We start from the raw sequence: 21,404 nt of genomic DNA, 5'->3' as shown, positions 1-21,404 counted from the left end.
TGATAAGTTCAATTATTTCAGCTGCTGTGAGAAAAGGCTATAAATGATCCGCTACCAGCAGCGTCCTCATGTGATAAAACCGACTAGCCTGGACTCCTTCCTTTCTGTTTACGGACGTGACGTAATGACGCACAGACGAACTGCTGCATGCTTGAATTTCCCGCGGAAATCCACCATGTCGCTCTTATTATAAAACATTATTACAAGCTTACCGTTGTGAATCGAGCTAAAATAATGAGATAGTTTTGAACACTGGCTGGTTATGTACTTGCTCAGAAATTGATTTTCGATAATTTTTCACCAAAAAAAGCTACGGACTACAGCTTTAAACAAGGGGAAAGAAGACATATCTTTTTTTTTTTTTTTTTGTATGAATATATTCTAAATATATTTTGTATGAATATATTCTGAATCTGATTCATTCATACAAGCACTTGAACATTTTTTTTCTTTTTAATTTATTAATTAAAATCGGTCGGACAGAAATTTCAAGGTCGAAAAAAAACGTCCCTGATATCATGATTAAAAAATTAGTTAAAATCCATATTAAAAGGAAGGAAAACTTACTAAATACTACATTTTATGATTTTTTTTTCTGAGAAAAAAAGTTTATGATGCTGAGAATTAGACAAATACATAAAAATGATTTTTTTTTTTTTTTTTTGCAAAATCAAGGTCATCTACATTACCTTTTACTTACACCACATGACATTTTTAAAGTCATGAAATTTTACCTGTTCTTAAAAATGTTAAAAAAGTTCTACAAAATCAACATTGAACTTGGCACCTGCATTTTTAAAAGATCCATCATTTTCTTTATCTTGGACCCACCTGCACAAATGTTTTGTCCCAATAATAAAAGAAATGATAAACAAACAATAAATAAATAAATAAATAAATAAATAAAAATAAAACAGACTGCATTAATCTTAAGTTATAACAACTTACTGAAATTATGTTTAACCAATAAACTACATTGAGTTGGAGGAACTTAACAATTTAATTTTTTTATTTTACTCCAAAAAAATAAAATAAATAAATAATTCAGCATAAATGAGTGGTGGCCCTGGAACCAAACAATCTTATCCATTTCAGTTCAAAACAGCTAGTATAGCACAAACTAAACTTATTTAGCATTTTCATTTAATGAACAAATACGATACTATAGTCACTGGCATTTGCGTAGTCATTGCTCATATGATGTGCACCTTCATAACTGCACATAACCATATCGTCGCTGCCCGATGAAACTCACGTATGTCCAAAACGGTTACTTTTCAGGAAGTGAAAAAAACACCGTATTTCAAAAGCAGTTGAATGTAGCGTTGTCATACTTGGTACGGCATCTTTACATGTAACCATATTCTTGCCAGTGTAATGATATAATCCACATTTGACCAAAATTGAGTTTAAATGGACATACGTGCATATTTTACAGTAAAGGTGGTCGATACGCGTTCTTCCGATCATTAATTCGAATGGCCAAGTCGCGTTTCATATTGACAGATGAATACGCTCAGTTTATTAAATAGCCTACGTCTTAGTTTATTAAATACGCTTAGTTTATTTAATATTAATTATAAATTTATTAAATGTCTCTTGCAAACTATGAAGGGACAATGAATCAATACACTGACATGGTAATGCTAGACAGATACTTTGTTTGCACAGTCCTACCGTAATTTTGTCACTCCTAGACGTACGTCTGGCGTCAGGGGGGAAACGTTTACCTCGATAAAGGAAAGTCATTGTCTCACCAGGCTATGTTTATTTGGCAATGTAACCTCACAGTGTTATTCGGCTATCCAGTGCTGAGCTTCGATGAAACTTCACAAGACCGGCGAGATGCTTCCACAGGGCGGGAGATACGTGGCGTGATTGACAGCTTTGACACCAAATGGATATACGTGAAAATCAGATGACATGATTTCACAACTTTTCATTGGCCATTTAGATATGTGAAGCATACTGTATACGGAAATGAACCTGGACATTCAATCCGTCAAAAAATCTCAAAATCGGCAAAATGGACATACGTGTTTTTCATCGGACAGCGACGATATAACCATAAGCTCTACTTTTCAGCACAATAGTAACCACAAAAACAGTGACATAAAGGCCCTATTTTAACGATCTAAACGCAAAGTGTAAAGCTCATGGCGCAGGTGCACTCAGGGCGTGTCCAAATCGTCTCGGTTACAAAGGTAACCCTCGTTCCCTGAAGGAGGGAACGGAGACGTACGTCGGACAGACCGACGAATAGGAATCTCACTAAAGAGGCCAATCTACTTCGAGTGTAACTAAAACGAGCCAATGCACATTGGCATGCAATCATATGCATCAGCTGCTCGCCTCGCAGCGCGGGTATATAATGAGCAGCAGGTGCGTTGCATCTTCAGGTTTTCGCTGGGGAGCCGAACCGGATAGGCAGCAGCATCAGCGGGGTACAGCGACTGTGGCGACGGGACGTACGTCTCCGTTCCCTCCTTCAGGGAACGAGGGTTACCTTTGTAACCGAGACGTTCCCATTCAGTCGGTCACGTTCGACGTACGTCGGACAGACCGACGAATAGGAATCCCTACCAAAGCGCCACAGGAGCTGCCCCCTTCCAGCGCTCTGTTGTAAGCCACCTGAACCCCCTTGCCTGAGGATGGTGGGACAGGGCTAACACAGAGAGAGTCGATCACTGCTGTTCCCCAAAACCCATTCAGTGAGACTATTGGATAACGCTGGGAAAGCGTACCCTTTCGCTGGGAAAGGAACGCTGCGGAAGCCACATCCTTCCCCGAAGGAGTTATGTGGAGAAGTACATATGGACTAACCCTGTAGGGCTGTGCTACATATGGAAGAGCTGGGGTGACTCCAACCCGATGAAGGGTAGGTTCTCCCAGAGGGAAAGACACGGGCTTCGTTTAGGAGCAACCGTGGAACCAACCATATGGGATCCCCGTAGGGTCACACATATGGAACCCAGCCTAAACCCGGTTCTCAAGGATACAACGGAGTATAGGCCTGGCGCCAGACGCTCCGCCACGTCGGCTGCCGAAGGGATATCGGAGGACTCGACAGGGTCTGCCTTGTAGGGTCTCTCTGGAGAAAAGAAGCGCATGTAGCGCAGCAAGCCGACACTAAGCCGGGGCCTCTCCGTGCCTCTGACCTGTGGCGAGAACACGGGAGGAGACCGGCTCGACACGAAGGCTATAGTATCTAGCGAACGTGTAGGTGTCGCCCAGCCTGCAGCTCTACAAATGTCTGTCAGCGAGGCGCCACGAGCCAGCGCCCAGGAGGATGCGACACCTCTTGTGGAGTGAGCATGCAACCTGAGCGGGCAGGGCACGCCCTGAGCTTGGTAAGCCAGGGCGATGGCATCCACTATCCAGTGGGCCATCCTCTGCTTGGAGACAGCCTTTCCCTTCTGCTGGCCTCCATAACAGACAAAGAGCTGGTCTGAGGTCCTGAGGTTTTGGTTCTGTCTATGTACTGTCGCAAAGCGCGAACTGGACAGAGCAAAGCCAGGGCTGGGTCTGCCTCCTCCGAGGGCAGCGCTTGCAGGCTCACCACCTGGTCCCTGAAGGGAGTGGTAGGAACCTTGGGCACATAGCCAGGCCGGGGTCTTAGTACCACGTGGCTATCACCCGGCCCGAACTCCAGGCACGATACGTCGACCGAAAATGACTGCAGGTCCCCTACCCTCTTGATGGAGGCCAATGCAACCAGCAGCAAAGTCTTCATAGACAGAATCTTTAAGTCTGCCGATTGCAAAGGCTCAAAGGGAGCAATCTGAAGTGCTCTTAGCACCAGAGTGAGGTCCCAAGAGGGTATGGAGGGGGGACGAGGAGGATTTAACCGTCTCGCCCCCTTAAGGAACCTGACGACCAGGTCGTGCTGACCAACAGATTTGCCATCTATGTGGTCGTGGTAAGCGGAGATAGCAGCAGTATGGACTTTGAGGGTGGAGGGGGACAGCCTACACTCCAACCCTTGCTGCAAGAAGGAAAGCACGACTCCGATCGAGCATCCTCGGGGGTCTTCTCAGCGAGAAGAGCACCACTCGACGAACAGGTTCCACTTCGAGGCGTAAGCACGTCTCGTAGACAGCGCAAGTGCCGAAGTGATGGTGTTAAGTACCTCAGGGGGTAAGTCACCTAGAACCTCCGCGTCCCATCCAGGGACCAGACATGGAGTTTCCAGAGGTCTGGATGCGGGTGCCAAAGAGTGCCCCGTCTCTGAGAAGAAGGTCCTTCCTCAGAGGAATGGGCCAGGGAGGGCTGTCGCAAGGAGAGAAAGTTCTGGGAACCAGGTCTGGTCGGGCCAATAGGGCGCAACTAAGAGGACCTGCTCCTCGTCCTCCCTGACTTTGCACAGGGTCTGTGCAAGTAGGCTCACTGGGGGAAACGCATATTTGCGAAGGCCCCGGGGCCAGCTGAGTGCCAGTGCGTCTGTCCCGAGTGTTCCCTCGGACAGGGGGTAGAACAACTGGCAGTGGGAGGTTTCCGGTGAGGCAAACAGGTCTACCTGAGCCTCTCCAAACTCTCTCCAGATCAGCTGGACCACCTGGGGGTGGAGTCGCCACTCTCCTGGCAGCTCAGCTCGTGATAGCTCGTCGGCCACATGGCTGAGCACACCAGGGACAAGAATGGCATGAAGCGACCTCAGACGCTTCTGACTCCAGAGGAGGAGATGGCGGGCGAGTTGCGACATGCGACGGGAGCGTAGACCACCTTGATGGTTGATGTACGCAACGGTCGCAGTGTTGTCCGTATGGACCAGTACATGCTTGCCCCGTAGCAGCCCTTTGAGGCGGCTCAGAGCAAGACGTACTGCTAGCAACTCGAGGCAATTGATGTGCCAATGCAGATGGGGTCCCGTCCAAACCCCTGACACTGCATGCCCGTTGTACGTGGCACCCCAGCCAGTGGCAGGAGCATCTGTGAATACCACAGCATGCCGGGACACTTGTTCTAGGGGCACTCCTGCCCGGAGAAACAAAGGGTCCGACCACGGACTGAAGGCTTGGCGGCACTCCTGAGTGATTAGCACCCGGAACGTGCCGTGTTGCCACGCCCATCTCGGGACTCGGCCGTGAAGCCAGTGTTGAAGCAGTCTCATATGAAGCAGACCAAGCGGGGTTACTGCCACCGCGGCCGCCATATGCCCCAGGAGCCTCTGAAAGAATTTCAGTGGGACCGCTGTCCTGCCATTGAACGTATTCAGGCAGTTCAACACCGACTGAGCACGTTCCTCTGTGAGGCATGCTATCTGTTCGACCGAATCCAGCTCCATACCGAGAAAAGAGATCCTCTGCACAGGGGAGAGTTTGCTCTTTTCCCAGTTGACCTGAAGACCCAACTGGCTGAGGTGTCTGAGCACCAAATCCTTGTGTTCGCACAACTAACCCCGGGACTGTGCTAGAATGAGCCAGTCGTCGAGGTAGTTGAGAATGCGAACACCCTGTTCTCTCATGGGAACAAGGGCTCCCCCTACGACTTTCGTAAAGACGCGGGGAGACAGGGCCAGCCCGAAGGGTAGGACTCTGTACTGATATGCTCGACCTTCGAACGCAAAGCGCAGGAATGGCCTGTGTCGCGGAAGAAACGAGACATGGAAGTATGCGTCCTTCAGGTCGATAGCTGCAAACCAATCTCGGGGACGGATGCACTCAAAAATGCGCTTCTGCGTCAGCATTTTGAACGGTAGCTTGTACAGGCTCCGATTCAAAACTCGCAGGTCCAAGATCGGTCGTAACCCACTGCTCTTTTTGGGTACAATGAAGTAGGGACTGTAGAACCCTGACCTCATATCGGCTGGAGGGGCCGGCTCTATCGCGTCCTCCGCCAGTAGGACTGTGATCTCCGCACGCAAGACAGGGTCAACGACATCTTTCACTGTAGTGAAGAGGACGTCCCTGAACTTGGGGGGATGCCGGGCAAACTGAATCGCATAGCCGAGCCTGATGGTCCGAATGAGCCAGCGAAACGGACTGGGGAGCGCTAACCAGGCTCGCAGAGACTGTACAAGCGGGACCAAAGGGACCACTGCCGTACCCGCAGCGGGGCAGCGAGGTGGAACACAGGGACGCGGCTCGGGGGGGCTCTCTTTGTGAGGCGGCCCGAAGCGGCGTCACAGTGTGCTAGGCAACACTTACCTGGTTCCACGGATGGACAGAGGGAGCAGTCGAGGCTTTGGCTGCCCGCTGCTCGCTGCTGTCCGCTGGCGACAGAAGAGGGGGATGAGAGTGGTGAGGTTTTTCTCCTCCCACTGCTCTCCAAACCCTCTTCAGACCTGGAAATGGAGGAACTGCTCTTTTAATTTTGGGTACCGCTGCCTCTTGGGTCAGTGGCGGAACAGAAACAAACCCAATAAAAGGATTTACCACCCGGCCCTCCTCCAGGGGTGGAAGAGCAGCCCCACCCATCTCTGGGTCGCCCGTCTCAGGGGTGATTCTCACCAACCACTTAAACAGCTGCAGAGACGGGAGGCGTCATCTCCCCGCAATGGACACAGCAGAGCCTGCTGGGCCAGAGTTTCTTGCAGGGGACGACACCCTTGGCGACGAGCAGACCGAGGGGCGGCCCAAGAGGAACTCAATGGTTTGTCATGGGAAGCTCCCCGATCCACTACTAACTGAGGAGAACTGCTGGGCTCAGTCCTCGACAGTGTCACCGAAAAGGCCACCTCGTAAGATGGGAGCATTGAGAAAGCATTTAGCTTGACAACCTCTCGCACCTCACAAGGTAAGCCAGGGGGCACTTCTGGACCACTGAGGTGGACATCGTCTGGCTGAGGGCCTGCGCCGTGACTTTTATCACGGTTAGTCAACAAGCGCAGCTCAACCCCAGCACAGAACTACCCTCATGCAAAAAGAGTGCCTTGGCCTCACATGCAGGGTGGGTGTGGTCTGTGTACAGCCACCCCAACCAAGAGGGTAGTGAGAGAGGAAAAACTTATGCAGATTTTGGCACTTTTGGCATTCCATATTTATGGCACCAACATACCCCCATACTGCCAAGTTTTCCATGCACATCTGGAAGACCCAGGAAAGCATGGCTGTAAACTCCGAATCTGAGTCAGCATAAGCACACACCATTACAGTGGGCAGCGTCACCCTCATTTCCAGAGCATAACAGCACTCTCTCCGATGCTGCAATCGACGTCTGTCCCTCAGCTGGAGCTCTGAATGAAATGCTAGGTTCCCCTATGAGAAGGACTAGCAATCCAATCCAGAAACTGCACAGCTTGCAATGCACTAGAGAGGGAGGGGCCCTAGGGGGTTGGTTCCCCGAAGGAACCCCTCAACCTCATGTCACCCAAGCCATATCAGCAAAGTAGACCTCTTCTGGTGCACCAGAGAGGGCGCTACAATGGAGATTATGCAAGGGAACCGCGCATCTAGAGCGCCGAGCGAGCGCTGGGTTGCCGTGACAACCCGCGCTGCAGCCCGGCAGCTCGACGGCACATGACACGCAGAGGAGCAAGAGGTTTGCTCTCGCTGATCTCCACGGTCTTCCCAGAGTGTCGGGCAGACCCGCGGCTGTGCTTTTACACACAAGCGGCAGCTGGCCAACAACAGAGGGGACTCAAGCTTCCCGGAGAAAGAAGAGTCACGACCGGCGTGTCGACGTGATCATGTTCTCATATGAAAACATGAAACACCCACGAACATCATTTCAACACGCGCCCAGACATGTGAAACAGTGATCGTGGCCGTCAGTGAGGACAGGAACGACCGCATCCAGAAACACAAGTATGATGTCATCTTTAAAAAGACGCGAATCTACTTGTGTAAGCTCTTTCAAGGACTTTACTCTTTTAAAAGTGCTGAAGCACGCAGGGGAGCGGCCGCCGCAACACAGACAGGGATTGTGTGCAGCCTGTCGTGTGCTCTCTCTCTCTCTCTTTGAAGGCGCTCACTCTTACCAGCCGTAAAAACGGCTTTTCAGCGCTCAAAAGCGCACCGTACCGGCCGTGAGAACAGCCTTCCGACGCTGTCAAAACAGCTATTTGCTCAAAAACGGCAAACGAAACAAAAACAGAAAAAGAGAGGACTTCAACCCCGCTGCTGTGCTGTTCGCCTGCACTCGGAAAAAAAGAGAAGTTCAACCAAAAAGCTTGACTCGTCTTCTAGCAGACACTCGCTTGCAGAGAACAGGAACAAACACCGTTCGGCTCCGAAGCGAAAAGCTGAAGATGCAACGCACCTGCTGCTCATTATATACCCGCGCTGCGAGGCGAGCAGCTGATGCATATGATTGAATGCCAATGTGCATTGGCTCATTTTAGTTACACTCGAAGTAGATTGGCCTCTCTAGCGAGATTCCTATTCGTCGGTCTGTCCGACGTACGTCGAACGTGACCGACTGAATGGGAACCACTTTTGCTATTTTAACAACGGAAAAACGGTCCATGCGCCGGGGCGCATTTTTGAAATGGGTTGTCCCTATTCTCTTAATGAGTAATGGGCATAACGTTCAATAAACCAATCAGAGTGTCATCTCCCATTCCCTTTAAGAGCGAGATGCGCTCGCGCCATGGCGGATTGCTATTTACATGTCGGAATTTGTTGGCGGAAAAGCTGAACGCTTTTCAAGCGAAGAAACCGATCTGCTCGTGCGCAAAGTCAGTTAATATATATGTGTGTGTATTGGCACGATTGTTCAATTAATTAGCCAATTTCGTTCATCATTATAAGTAGTAATAGGCTGAATTGAAAATAGGTAGCCTAATTCTAATACACGCAATGACTATTCATCATTACATTTTTATATTTATGTAGCCTACACAATAATATTCTTTTACACTGTAATCCTTTTGTTTTTAATATTTGGCATGTTTGTGTGATGCGCATCCCTGTGTGTAATAAGCAAAGTCAACGCGCACTGTGGACGCGCCCAGAGGCGCAGTTTCTACCAACGCGCTCTAACAAAAAAATATTGCGCCATTGACTTTAGACTAGGTTTGAGTTGGTCTATGGCGCAGTCTATTTTCAGCTCCTTAAAATAGCAATGCGCCGGCAATGCGCCTGAACACACCTCTTTTTTAGACCAGCACGCCCATGGGCGCACTAACTGGCGCAAATGCATTTACTAATTTAAGGACGTGGTGCTGAATGGGAAAACGCGAACGGCGCCGGACGCAAACTAGCAAACACACTTGCGCTGCGCCTTGCGTCGCATTGCGCCGGGTGTATTATAGGGTAAAGTATAATAAATACTAAAGTATTTTAAATGTCAAACATAACAGCATTAAGGTCCTTCCCTTTACTTAAAAAAAAAAAAAAAATTATATTAATAATTAAATTAATAATTCTAATTAATAAAACACACAGCACTTGAAAAATAGCACTGGCTGTGAATCAAAACTGAAAATGAACAAATGCTCTTGAAACATGCAGCACAGCAATATTTATGTAATTACAACAGCGATTTGACGATCACATTAAGCCATATCATATTCCCACAACCATGCATTGTCAAAATTCATAAAAATTTACAGAGCAACTGGCGAATAACACCATTTCAACTGCGATTTTTACTAGCATTTGGTGCTTTAAACCCTGGCTAATATGCTAATAGTGTCCTGCAGATGCCACAGTGAGCTGTCAGAAGCAATTTAATAATAGTATTTTTGTCTTGCACCCATGCATTTATTTACGCATTTAACAAGTTGTGGTAACAGGTCCCCTGAATTTCTTTTTAGAGTGTTGACATATTTTCATGTTGACCTCTACAGGTCAGATGGAGTATCACAAACTAATATGTGCATGACTCAAACAGGTCCATATGGGCACCCATGTGCAATTCTCCAAGCCTACCAGCTGAAAAATCACCAAAGCCCCTTTAAAACCATCAAACCAAACCATTCTGACCAGCTTGGTGTTCAACCAAGAATGGCAAACCACATTAGACAGGTTTGTGCTGTTTTTTGTTGATTTTTTTCCTCAGCAGGGTTGTCAAAAGCACTCTCATATGGTGGTTGTGAGAGCCTTTATCGAGGGAGTTTTTTTATGCTGACAGACTGCTGATTGCTATGAACTGTGTCTTATGTGGGTGTATTACCTGTGCTTGTGCCTCCATTCGAGCGTACTGCACCAGCATCGGCTCTCCGTGCTTCTGCAGGAAGTCTCTCTGACAGCGCTCTGCCAGCGTCGGCTCATTGGGAAGAAAATTGCTGGCCCAAACCTTGAGAGAGGAACAGGAATAGAACGAAGACATGAACCTGTGTGGGAAGTCTCGCTAATCAGACTCTGTTGCCACAGATAAAACCTTCAGAATAGCTGTCAGGGACAAAAAAAAAACAAAAACAAAAAAAACATTTCGCCCCCTGTAATAAAATAAAACTCTGTTTCCAACTATAAAAATAACTAGAACTGCAGGCATGTATTTAACATATACGAATTGATAGCGAAGCATGTGGCCAGCGAAGCACAGAGTGCATGGAAACCGATCCAATTAAACTTCGCAACTAGTGGAGTTGGTACTTGGTGATAACATTTCTCCCATCTTTAGCCTTGTAGAGATGATTTAGGGAAGGCAATTGGAAAAGTCACTTTAAAACATTCATCTTTCCAGCCGCCAAAGACATCCTGGAGAGACTTCTGCCCAGAGAGACTTCTGACAACACATCCAATACATCTTCAAACAAAAAAGGGTGGTAAGAGAGATTCTGTTTTTCTGATACATTTCCTCACCACTAGAGCTCCCACAAGAGCTTTCCATTCACGTATCTTCCTGAGGAAAGAAAACTTGGTCATTATTCACTACCGAGACAAATGTGATTTTCTGCATAGTGATTTAGAGTTTTTGGGCACTCAATTTTAGCAATTTAATGCAGTGCCACACATGCCTCGGAAGACTCTCTCAAGGGTACTGTGAATTTACCACTGAATTGTTTGCAATTCATAGTACATAAAAATTAGTGTTTAAAAAAAATTCGGTCCCCTGTAATCAATAAAAATCTCCTTCCAGCTGAAAAAATTACTAGAAGTGCAAAGCAAGCCTGTATTTACCAGTGAAGCACAGAGTGCACAGAAACAGATCAAATTATACTTTGCAACTAGTGGAGTTGGTACTTGGTGATAACATTTTTTCCCATCTTTAGCCTTAAAGATCATCCACATATGTCTGTCTAGATGCGTGTATCTGTGCATGCTAAAACAGTTAACCCACAACTATGGAAGGCTATGGAAGCAGTGGAGTTTGTGAAGGTTCTCTTATAACATTTTAAGTTTAAATTTGTAGACTGCAGAGAAATAACCTCTTGAAACACTTTGCCTTTTGAGGAGGATATGGTAAAGGAGATAAATGAGATCATCTTGATGTATTGCACTGGTAACGATTTTTGAATCTAGTTCAGATATTTCACCAAACACAAGTAAAGTATACTAAGAAAGTAAATGATTTTGATCAATGATATTTTGATTTCAAGATAAATTACTAAAAGTTAAAGTGCCCCTATTATGCCTTTTTAAAGGTTCCTAATATTGTTTTGGGAGTTTCCTACAACAGGTGTACATGCATGCAAGGTCAAAAAACACTTTTGTTTTCTCATAATTTACAGTGGGTACGGAAAGTATTCAGACCCCCTTTCATTTTTCACTCTTTGGGCCCTATAATACACCCGGCGCAATGCGACGCAAGGCGCAACGCAAGTGTGTTTGCTAGTTTGCGTCCGGCGCCGTTCGCGTTTTCCCGTTCAGCGCCACGTCCTTAAATTAGTAAATGCATTTGCGCCAGTTAGTGCGCCCATGGGCGTGCTGGTCTAAAAAAAGAGGTGTGTTCAGGCGCATTGCCGGTGCATTGCTATTTTAAGGAGCTGAAAATAGACTGCGCCATAGATCAACTCAAACCTGGTCCAAAGTCTAAAGTCAATGGCGCAATATTTTGTTGTTAGAGCGTGTTGGTAGAAACTGCGCTTCTGGGCGCGTCCACAGTGCGCGTTGACTTTGCTTATTACACACAGGGATGCGCATCACACAAACATGCCAAATATTAAAAACAAAAGGATTACAGTGTAAAAGAATATTATTGTGTAGGCTACATAAATATAAAAATATAATGATGAATAGTCATTGCGTGTATTAGAATTAGGCTACCTATTTTCAATTCAGCCTATTACTACTTATAATGATGAACGAAATTGGCTAATTAATTGAACAATCGTGCCAATACACACACATATATATTAACTGACTCATCACGTGTACGCCATGTAAATAGCAATCCGCCATGGCGCGAGCGCATCTCGCTCTTAAAGGGAATGGGAGATGACTCTCTGATTGGTTTATTGAACGTTACGCCCATTACTCATTAAGAGAATAGGGACAACCCATTTCGGACCGTTTTTCCGTCGTTAAAATAGCAAAAGTGGATTTGGACACGCCCTGAGTGCACCTGCTCCGTGCGCTTTACACTTTGCGTTTAGATCGTTAAAATAGGGCCCTTTGTTATATTGCAGCCATTTGCTAAAATCATTTAAGTTCATTTTTTTCCTCATTAATGTACTATTAATGTAGTGTTGAAAATTATGTTATAACGTTACTCTAAGCGTTCGCTCGGTGGCTGCTACGAGAGACTTGTTGCGCACTGCAGTAAACTAGATCGATTTTAGAACATCATATTACATGCTGGATGAGTTGTGTTGATAAATGCCATGCAATTAATTTTAAAACATATTGTATTAAGGAGAAAGTGCTGTATTACTGTTACTAAAAATAAAGCTGCATCTGATTATACTATGTTAGCTACTTGACAAAATAGTGTTTTCCTCTAAAGCATGGTAAAAAAATGCAGTCACGGAGAAAAAAAAAAGAGAGAGATTCAAACAACAAGACTAAACGTGTTGAGCTATATAACAATAATTAGTTTTCTGTCTATAAATTTAACCAAACAGTTGTTCCCTTGTCTAATAAAACATGTAATATATTAAAGCGTCTTTGGTGTGTAAGACTAATGCTGGACTGTCTGGACTGAGAAAGGGCGACTAGAGTCGATCACACCTCAGCAATGCCTTAATCTACATCTCCCTTCCTTCACCCCCTCTTCTCTCTACATGCAAAGATGACCTGAAATTCACCCAAAATCTATATGGTTTAATGTGAACAGTCATCATACAACATTATACATGTTTGGTATCATTTGAAATGTCTCAGTGCGACTGGTACAAAGGTCTCATTCCCACAGAAGTAAACCAGAAGGTAATAAAGGTTTAAAGATTTTAGAGTTATTTTGTCCCCTGTAGTGGGTGTGACCACCTTCACCAGGTCTTTCATGCAAATGCACTTCTGTCCCTAAAAGGCGTAAACTACTCAGTCTGGCGCCCTGATTAATGCAAATTCCAATTGTGAAGTCATGTTTCCATTTGAAAGAAGTTTCTGTCTTGGTCTGAATATTTAAAGAGATGTTGCAGGAGGCTCAGGGCTCGATCCTGTGCAGATGAGCCCACATTGCTGAGTGTCCTTCAGACACAATGTGCATTTTTCTAATGTCAGGTATTCATCTTTTACTCTGTTTCTGAGCATTTGATGTTTGTATTGATCATCTTTGAGATGATTATGTAATTGGCATGATACATTTACCTGACTAATAAATTGATACATTTGACTTTATTCTGACTTACTCTGAAATTATTGGCTCTAGTAGATTACGTTAAGTCCAAAACCCCACAAATCTACGCTCAGGTTAGTAACGGACTAAAGTACAGTTTAGGTGGAGCAGTGGGGCACACCAGCTGATATTTTAGAGCTCCGACTAGCACATTGGCATTAGTTAAGTATACTTAGACTATGTAGGCTAATAATGTTTTTTTTTTTCCTTTTAGAGCAACAGAGTGTTGCTAGATCAATCTAAACAGGGTGGGCCTCAACCTCTGGTTATGGTGAGATTATTCTAACTAAGTGTCTGTGGGTAAACCACTGTGTGATTATGTAAAGTTACCACTAGAGGAAGATAAATTGGTCAGCCTGATTTTATGGTAATGGTCACGGCCCCTAGTTAAAAGTAATCTTACCTTAATTCGGTGTGTTCAGATCTATGGGGACTAAATAAATGTATTCTAGAATGAGCAAAGTGGGTACAGCCTCATAGACTCAACGCGTTATAGGAATCCGAATGAACGAGTACAATAAGAGTAAAGAGTTAAATAGAATTTGGATTCCTATAACGCTTTGAGTCTCGCACCGGCCGGGCATACGATCTCATACGCACAATCTTGTCAGTCTTCGTCATTAGACAGAGGCGATGACTAATATTCTAGAGGCCGTACCCACTTTGCTCATTCTAGAATATGTTAAATAGAATAATCAAATGTATGGCTAAATTATTATACAAATGACCAATAATCAGTAGACATTCTAAACCAAATTCGAGGTCATAATAAAATGGAGTCAGATAAAAGTTTACTTGGAATTAAACTACTTTGCCACACTGAAAAGACCGAACGCGCAAGAAACCTTCCCCGTCCTGTGGGAAACCGCCGTTGGACCGATTGGGCGTTTCCATGGTTTCTACAAAATAAAACTGGAAACCGAGGGTAACGCAGGTATGTCATCATTGATAGGCAACACACAGAGTTGCCTGTTTAGTCTGCATAGTTCCTGTTTATTTCTCTGGATTTAAACATTCTTGGAAACATCGGATAATGTAAGTACACAAGTCAACAAAATATATAACATTGTTCTAGTGGTTTTTGGACATTTTAATCCAAAAATCTTACATATTGTGCCTTTAACTGTTCTGGAATTTTTTTTTTTTTTAATAATATGGAATCATTTTTAAAGCAGATTGTTAGAAGAGTCATCCTTTTCTTTGTCTAGAGCTGTGTCCGAAATCGCACCCCCATACCCTGATTCACTATTCCCTACATTAGTCAACTAAAATAGCTGCAAGGAGTGAATGAAAACGAGTTAATAAATTCGGACACCGAGTGCGCCGGAAGGGCTGCCGCTTTTGCATAGTTTGTGATTGCTGTTTAATAATTACTTGAAACTTAGCAAACTGGTAGCTCCAGTAGTAATGAAAAGATTTATTTTGAACTCTGTCATGGAAACTATGTATAAACCTTAATTGAACAATTTAATAATTAATTCAATAGGAATTTATACCTGTATAAATTATGCTGTACCCACATTGGACCAGCAGTTTGGAAAATGGATGGATGAATGATTCAGCTGCGGACGCCATCTTCTGGTCAGACGTGGGAATTCATTCGGCGCAAGAAGCAAATTGGCGTGATTTTGAGGTGAACATGATTTCATCAAGTACAGCATGTTCCTGGATCAAAATCTTTTTGGATCCTGGAACAACATTCCAATCAACCAATCAGATTTGAGGGACAAGTTTAGAGTTTATGTCAAGTTTAGCCTTATAATTGGGGTTAGGTGCTTCTACATCAGTGCTATTCACCCATAATTTCCCTCTGATTTTAGGGATAAGTTATGGGTAGGGTCAGGTTTAGTGTTAGGGATATGACTATGTTTTTGGACAGGAATGTTGTTCCAGGATCAACAAAATATGGTGATCTTGGAACATGTCTTACTTGGCAAAATCACGGTGACCCGATATTGGACACAGCCCTGGACACATCTGTCATTGACTCACCTGACATTGAACAAGTCATTCTGTTTGAAATAGTATAAAGACGAAACATCTTCATTTTGCCCTCTACAGGTCAGGTAGAGTATCATGAAGTACTAGTGTGCAGGACTCAAACAGGTCCATACAGGTACCCATGTGCACCAGTCTACAAGCTGAAAAATCCACAAAACCCATTTAAAACCATCAAACTACATCATTCTGGCCAGCTCGGTGGTCAACCATGAACAACTAGTAACTTACTGTAACACTAGATGCTAATTAGCTAACCTATACATGTGACAGTATAGAAGAAGTCTAGTCTAAAAGTCTAGATGATGTGGTTTCAATACTTGCATAAATGTACTTTTAGTTTGTAGTAGACTATGAATTTATTCAATATCAGTACATTCAGTATTAAAAGAAACAGTAGAGCATTTTCTATAATTTTCTATGAAGCACTTGAGATGAAATTTAACCAGGATACAAAAGTATACTAAGTACACAGTTCTTTGGCAGTAACCATGCCAAATTTAATTTCCTCAGTCTTTGCAGCCATATGGCAATTATCTTCTAAAAGAGACTGAAAGAGAAAAGACACAGCTTGTGAAATGTCAAGGTCACAGTCTCTTACTGCCTTTGCATGTTTAATCCAAACTTCCACTAGAAACCAACAAGCCGAAACCAACGACATCATCTCCTTTAGCTGCCAATACACCTGCCAAGCCCAGTGTTATGTGATCTCTCATCTGAGACCAAAGTTAGTACCCAATAAAAAGTTGCATTATATTTGATTGTTCTGGTCATACTTAAACTTTTAGAAATGCTTCCAACTGCATTCACTTCAGATTTAGAGGTCTAATAAAAAGTCAATTTTCAACAGCAGTGGGTAAAGTTTTCCAATAGATATGTCTATTAACATTCAAAACACTATGAGCAAGTCATCATTGCAAACTCACCAACTGTTGTCAAGGATATCTCAGAGATGACAACATCGTAAACAAAACAGGATGAAACAGTCGGAAAGAATGTGTTTTTGTTTTTTTTTTTTTTTTTTTCTTCTTTCACAATGAGTCATGGAGCTACATGAAAATGAGTCTGTAATGATATGTGGTCTACAAATGCCAGAATGAATTTGAGCATTTTAAGATATTCCCTGCGTTCACAGACATCGCTGGCTAATGTGACATGACTGGAGAAGTTTAAAGCTCACAGTCAATCAATGAGAAGCTAATTCTAATTCTTGTGTACGTTTCCATAATCCATCATAATCCACGAGGGAGCAGTTGTTATAATCAAGAGACAAATTTCTGTTTGCCTGCTGCCAAAAATAATTTAAAAAAGCAACTGTGAAAATGAGCTCTCTTGCTAAATGATAAATTAGGGTCTCTGTGAGAACCGGGAACAGAGTTGTCCTGGGTTACTGATTGCAAATAGAAGTATTTCCACATTCTTTTTTAAAGCACGCACTTCCTGCAGAATCTAATATGTACCTCTGAGAGATTCTTTGACCTCAGTTTTCTCGCGAACCATTGATTGAGGTCTTAGAGTCAAGCTCTATGACTCTAAATGCACACGTGAGACTGCTTTGAACTCTCGGGTTAGATTTTGACTGAAGACTCACATCAAAAGACACGGATGACTGAATACATTCATCCCAGTTCTTCTGTAACACTATTAAAACTGGTGTATAACTACTGACACATTTCTAAAAACTTTTCTTTGATGGATGTGTTTTTATTTAACAAAGTTAGAAATTCAAACCCAGTCACCAAAGCTGCAAGATTTAAAGGGGGAAAAAATCGAATTTAGATTTTTGGGATAAAAAAAATTGTGATTGCGATTTAAAAAAATAAAAATAAATAAATAAATAAAACAGCAGGTCAGGGCAGAGAGCCGTGGGAACAAATGTCTCAAGTCTAACAGAGGAGCTCAGGAGGATAAAAAAAAGGAGTGACAACAGTGAAGGATGAGAGAGTACCAGGCCTGGACTATTTATGTTGTGTTTTGTTATGTTTTATGCCATAGTTGTCTGTGAGAGGCTGCCGCTTTACTTTCGTTTTGCTATTTGTTTATTTTATATTTAAAGTTTTATGTTAAACATGTGGCGGTTCCTGCCTCCTTCCCTGAACCTTTAACTTTATTACACCGGTGCCGAAACCCAGGAGGAAGGAGGAACGCGCTGTCAAAGAACCCTCGCCATTGTGGCACATATGCAGTGGCATCCAACTGATCAGAGCCTACCACCATGGACACTCAAGGAGGCAGGATGAAGTGATTTGCAGGGAGGATGGACTAACTCGCTGCCGTCCGCCTGGGATGTAGAGGGGCGGCTGCCCTCCGAGAGGGAGCGGACAGGTCCATACAGGTCCATAAGTCGCCGCCATTTGGCTGAGGCCGGAGCCTGCTACCATCTGCCATGATGGGGAGGAGCAGGGAATGGGGGGACTCACTGGCGGCTGCCCGAACATTGAGGAATCGTTGCCGTCCACGAGGTATCAGAGGAGCTAGAGCACCATCCAGCACCACCTCCAGGCATCATGAAGGAGTTCACCCAGCTGGTGGAGGACCGGATGGCAGTGCGTTTTGTGAACCAGGCCAAGTATTTTTTTCTCCTTCCCTCTCCTTTTCTCTCACCTCGTCTGTCCTTTCCCCCAAGGTGCTGCGATTGCCATGACAAGCTGGCCTGCGAGGGGTGATGGGGGTATGTCGCAAGCAGGGCGAGGCTGAGAGCCATGGGAACAGAGCGAGGCCGGTGGCACAATTGCTAATGAGCATCAGCTGCTCGCCACACCGGCCTTGAGTCTCATGGTGGAGTTTCTGATGGATAAAAGGAGGAGTGACGAAAGTGAAGGACGAGAGAGGACCAGGCCTGGACTATTTATGTTTTGTTTTATTATGTTTTTATGTGGCAGTCTTCCGTGAGGTGCTGCCACTTTACTTTCATTTGGTTTTTGTTTACAAACCCGATTCCAAAAAAGTTGGGACACTGTACAAATTGTGAATCAAAAAAGGAATGCAATAATTTACAAATCTCATAAACTTATATTTTATTCACAATAGAATATAGATAACATATCAAATGTTGAAAGTGAGACATTTTGAAATGTCATGCCAAATATTGGCTCATTTTGGATTTCATGAGAGCTACACATTCCAAAAAAGTTGGGACAGGTAGTAATAAGAGGCCGGAAAAGTTAAATGTACATGTAAGGAACAGCTGGAGGACCAATTTGCAACTTATTATGTCAATTGGCAACATGATGGCCTCTCAGAGTGGCAGTGTCTCTCAGAAGTCAAGATGGGCAGAGGATCACCAATTCCCCCAATGCTGCGGCGAAAAATAGTGGAGCAATATCAGAAAGGAGTTTCTCAGAGAAAAATTGCAAAGAGTTTAAAGTTATCATCATCTACAGTGCATAATATCATCCAAAGATTCAGAGATTCTGGAACAATCTCTGTGCGTAAAGGTCAAGTCCGGAAAGGGTTAGTGCCCGTGATCTTCGGGCTCTTAGACGGCACTGCATCACATACAGGAATGCTACTGTAATGGAAATCACAACATGGGCTCAGGAATACTTCCAGAAAACATTGTCGGTGAACACAATCCACCGCACCATTCACCGTTGCCGGCTAAAACTCTATAGGTCAAAAAAAGAAGCAATATCTAAACATGATCCAGAAGTGCAGGCATTTTCTCTGGGCCAAGGCTCATTTAAAATGGACTGTGGCAAAGTGGAAAACTGTTCTGTGGTCAGACAAATCAAAATTTGAAATTCTTTTTGGAAAACTGGGACACCATGTCCCTAAAGAGGACAAGGACAACCCAAGTTGTTATCAGTGCTCAGTTCAGAAGCCTGCATCTCTGATGGTATGGGGTTGCATGAGTGCGTGTGGCATGGGCAGCTGACACATCTGGAAAGGCACCATCAATGCTGAAAGGTATATCCAAGTTCTAGAACAACATATGCTCCCATCCAGACGTTGTCTCTTTCAGGGAAGACCTTGCATTTTCCAACATGACAATGCCAGACCACATACTGCATCAATTACAACATCATGGCTGCATAGAAGGAGGATCCGGGTACTGAAATGGCCAGCCTGCAGTCCAGATCTTTCACCCATAGAAAACATTTGGTGCATCATAAAGAGGAAGATGCAACAAAGAAGACCTAAGACAGTTGAGCAACAAGAAGCCTGTATTAGACAAGAATGGGACAACATTCCTATTCCTAAACTTGAGCAACTTGTCTCCTCAGTCCCCAGACATTTGCAGACTGTTATAAAAAGAAGAGGGGATGCCACACAGTGGTAAACATGGCCTTGTCCCAACTTTTTTGAGATGTGTTGATGCCATGAAATTTAAAATCAACTTATTTTTCCCTTAAAATGATACATTTTCTCAGTTTAAACATTTGATATGTCATCTATGTTGTATTCTGAATAAATATTGAAATTTGAAACTTCCACATCATTGCATTCTGTTTTAATTCACAATTTGTACAGTGTCCCAACGTTTTTGGAATCGGGTTTGTATTTTATAATTAAAGTTTTACATTGAACGTTTGCCGGTTCCCGCCTCCTCCTTCCCTGAACCTTTAACTTTGTTACACCATGTTTGCTGTGCTTGTTTTATAAGGCTGCACAATTTGGCCAAAAAATTTGATATTATTTGAAAAACAGCAGTGATGTTTAAGCAAAATTCTATAAAAAATACTTAAATTTGCATTGATGTGGAAGAGAACCTGTCCATCATCCCACAGGTAATGGAAACACTTTTCAATTCCAAGGAGTCTCTGGCTCATTCTGTGTCACAGACACGCCAGGCTCCATAGTCACCCAATCACAGCACACTCCCTCACCAGAGTATTAATCAGACACACCTGACACGCATCTGGTTGTTCAATAAACTTCACTCACGTTTTACCTGTGGCTCCGTCCCCTTCTGTCCGTAACATTCTGTAACAGGTGAACCATTTTGTTTTGAAAATTAAATCTGTTTTGTGTTATTTTGTATGTTGATGGGTTGTATCTATTCTAGGTCCTGCTGTTTGTCAATGTTGAATGACTTAATTCACAATTGATAAATATTCGTATTTGAGTTTTCTAATCGTAATTGAACAAACGTGAGAGATTGGGCCTCATTTATGAAATGAACGTACAACAGAATATTAGGTGTACGGACGTTTCCATGCAAAACTTGGCTTTTATAAATATGGATGTGAGCGGTGGCTACGATCAAATCTCACGTCAGGTCCCAGCTCATGTACGCAAGTTTTTGAGTTAGCGTGAACTTGCGTGCAGTGAAGAAAATCTGGTATAGAGTTGTAATGAGTGCTTTTTTTTTTTTTTTTTTTTTGTGATTATTTTCCTGACTGACAACAGAAGCTCATTAGTCGATTTAAAAGACTCATTAACTGTTTAAAAGATTAGAATGTCATATTAAATTAAATTAGGATAGATGTGCATCTGTGATTTATGTTTTATTTTATAGTTAAATATATAATTTATAGCTACTCATTTTTCATTCTTGTTCTGTTCTGAACACTGCTAAATTGAAAGGATTTGTTGTGGAGTGAGGAGAAAATAGCCTAGGCTATAGTGTTTGTAAATGTTCCAGTATTTAATATACACATAAATGAATGTAATTGCTTGCAATTACGAGCTTAACGCTTTTGGAGTAAGATCAATTTCTCTTTCATGAGATTACTTCCTCTTCTTGGCCGGGTTACGTTTCTCCATGTCGTAAAATCTATGGGTGAGGCTTCTAAACCGAGAACGTTTACAGGCATGAAATTCAAATGACAATTGTTTTCACCCGTCACATTTATCAACAT

At 43.6% G+C, this 21,404-nt stretch overlaps 1 protein-coding gene across 2 annotated transcripts in view; it reads right to left on the bottom strand.

Annotated features, from left to right (window-relative positions):
• The window catches only part of galt (galactose-1-phosphate uridylyltransferase), a 162,631-nt gene that overhangs the window by 111,498 nt on the left and 29,729 nt on the right, over nt 1-21,404 (bottom strand). For both annotated transcript variants that reach the window (XM_048175271.1, XM_048175278.1), the window contains exon 7: nt 10,057-10,179. In XM_048175271.1, the coding sequence (XP_048031228.1) occupies nt 10,057-10,179 (123 nt within the window). The remainder of the gene's footprint in view (nt 1-10,056; nt 10,180-21,404) is intronic.

Source organism: Megalobrama amblycephala, linkage group LG2 (assembly GCF_018812025.1).
Source record: "Megalobrama amblycephala isolate DHTTF-2021 linkage group LG2, ASM1881202v1, whole genome shotgun sequence".
Taxonomy (NCBI): Eukaryota; Metazoa; Chordata; class Actinopteri; order Cypriniformes; family Xenocyprididae; genus Megalobrama; species Megalobrama amblycephala.
This window is presented reverse-complemented; position numbering and strand designations above follow the sequence as displayed.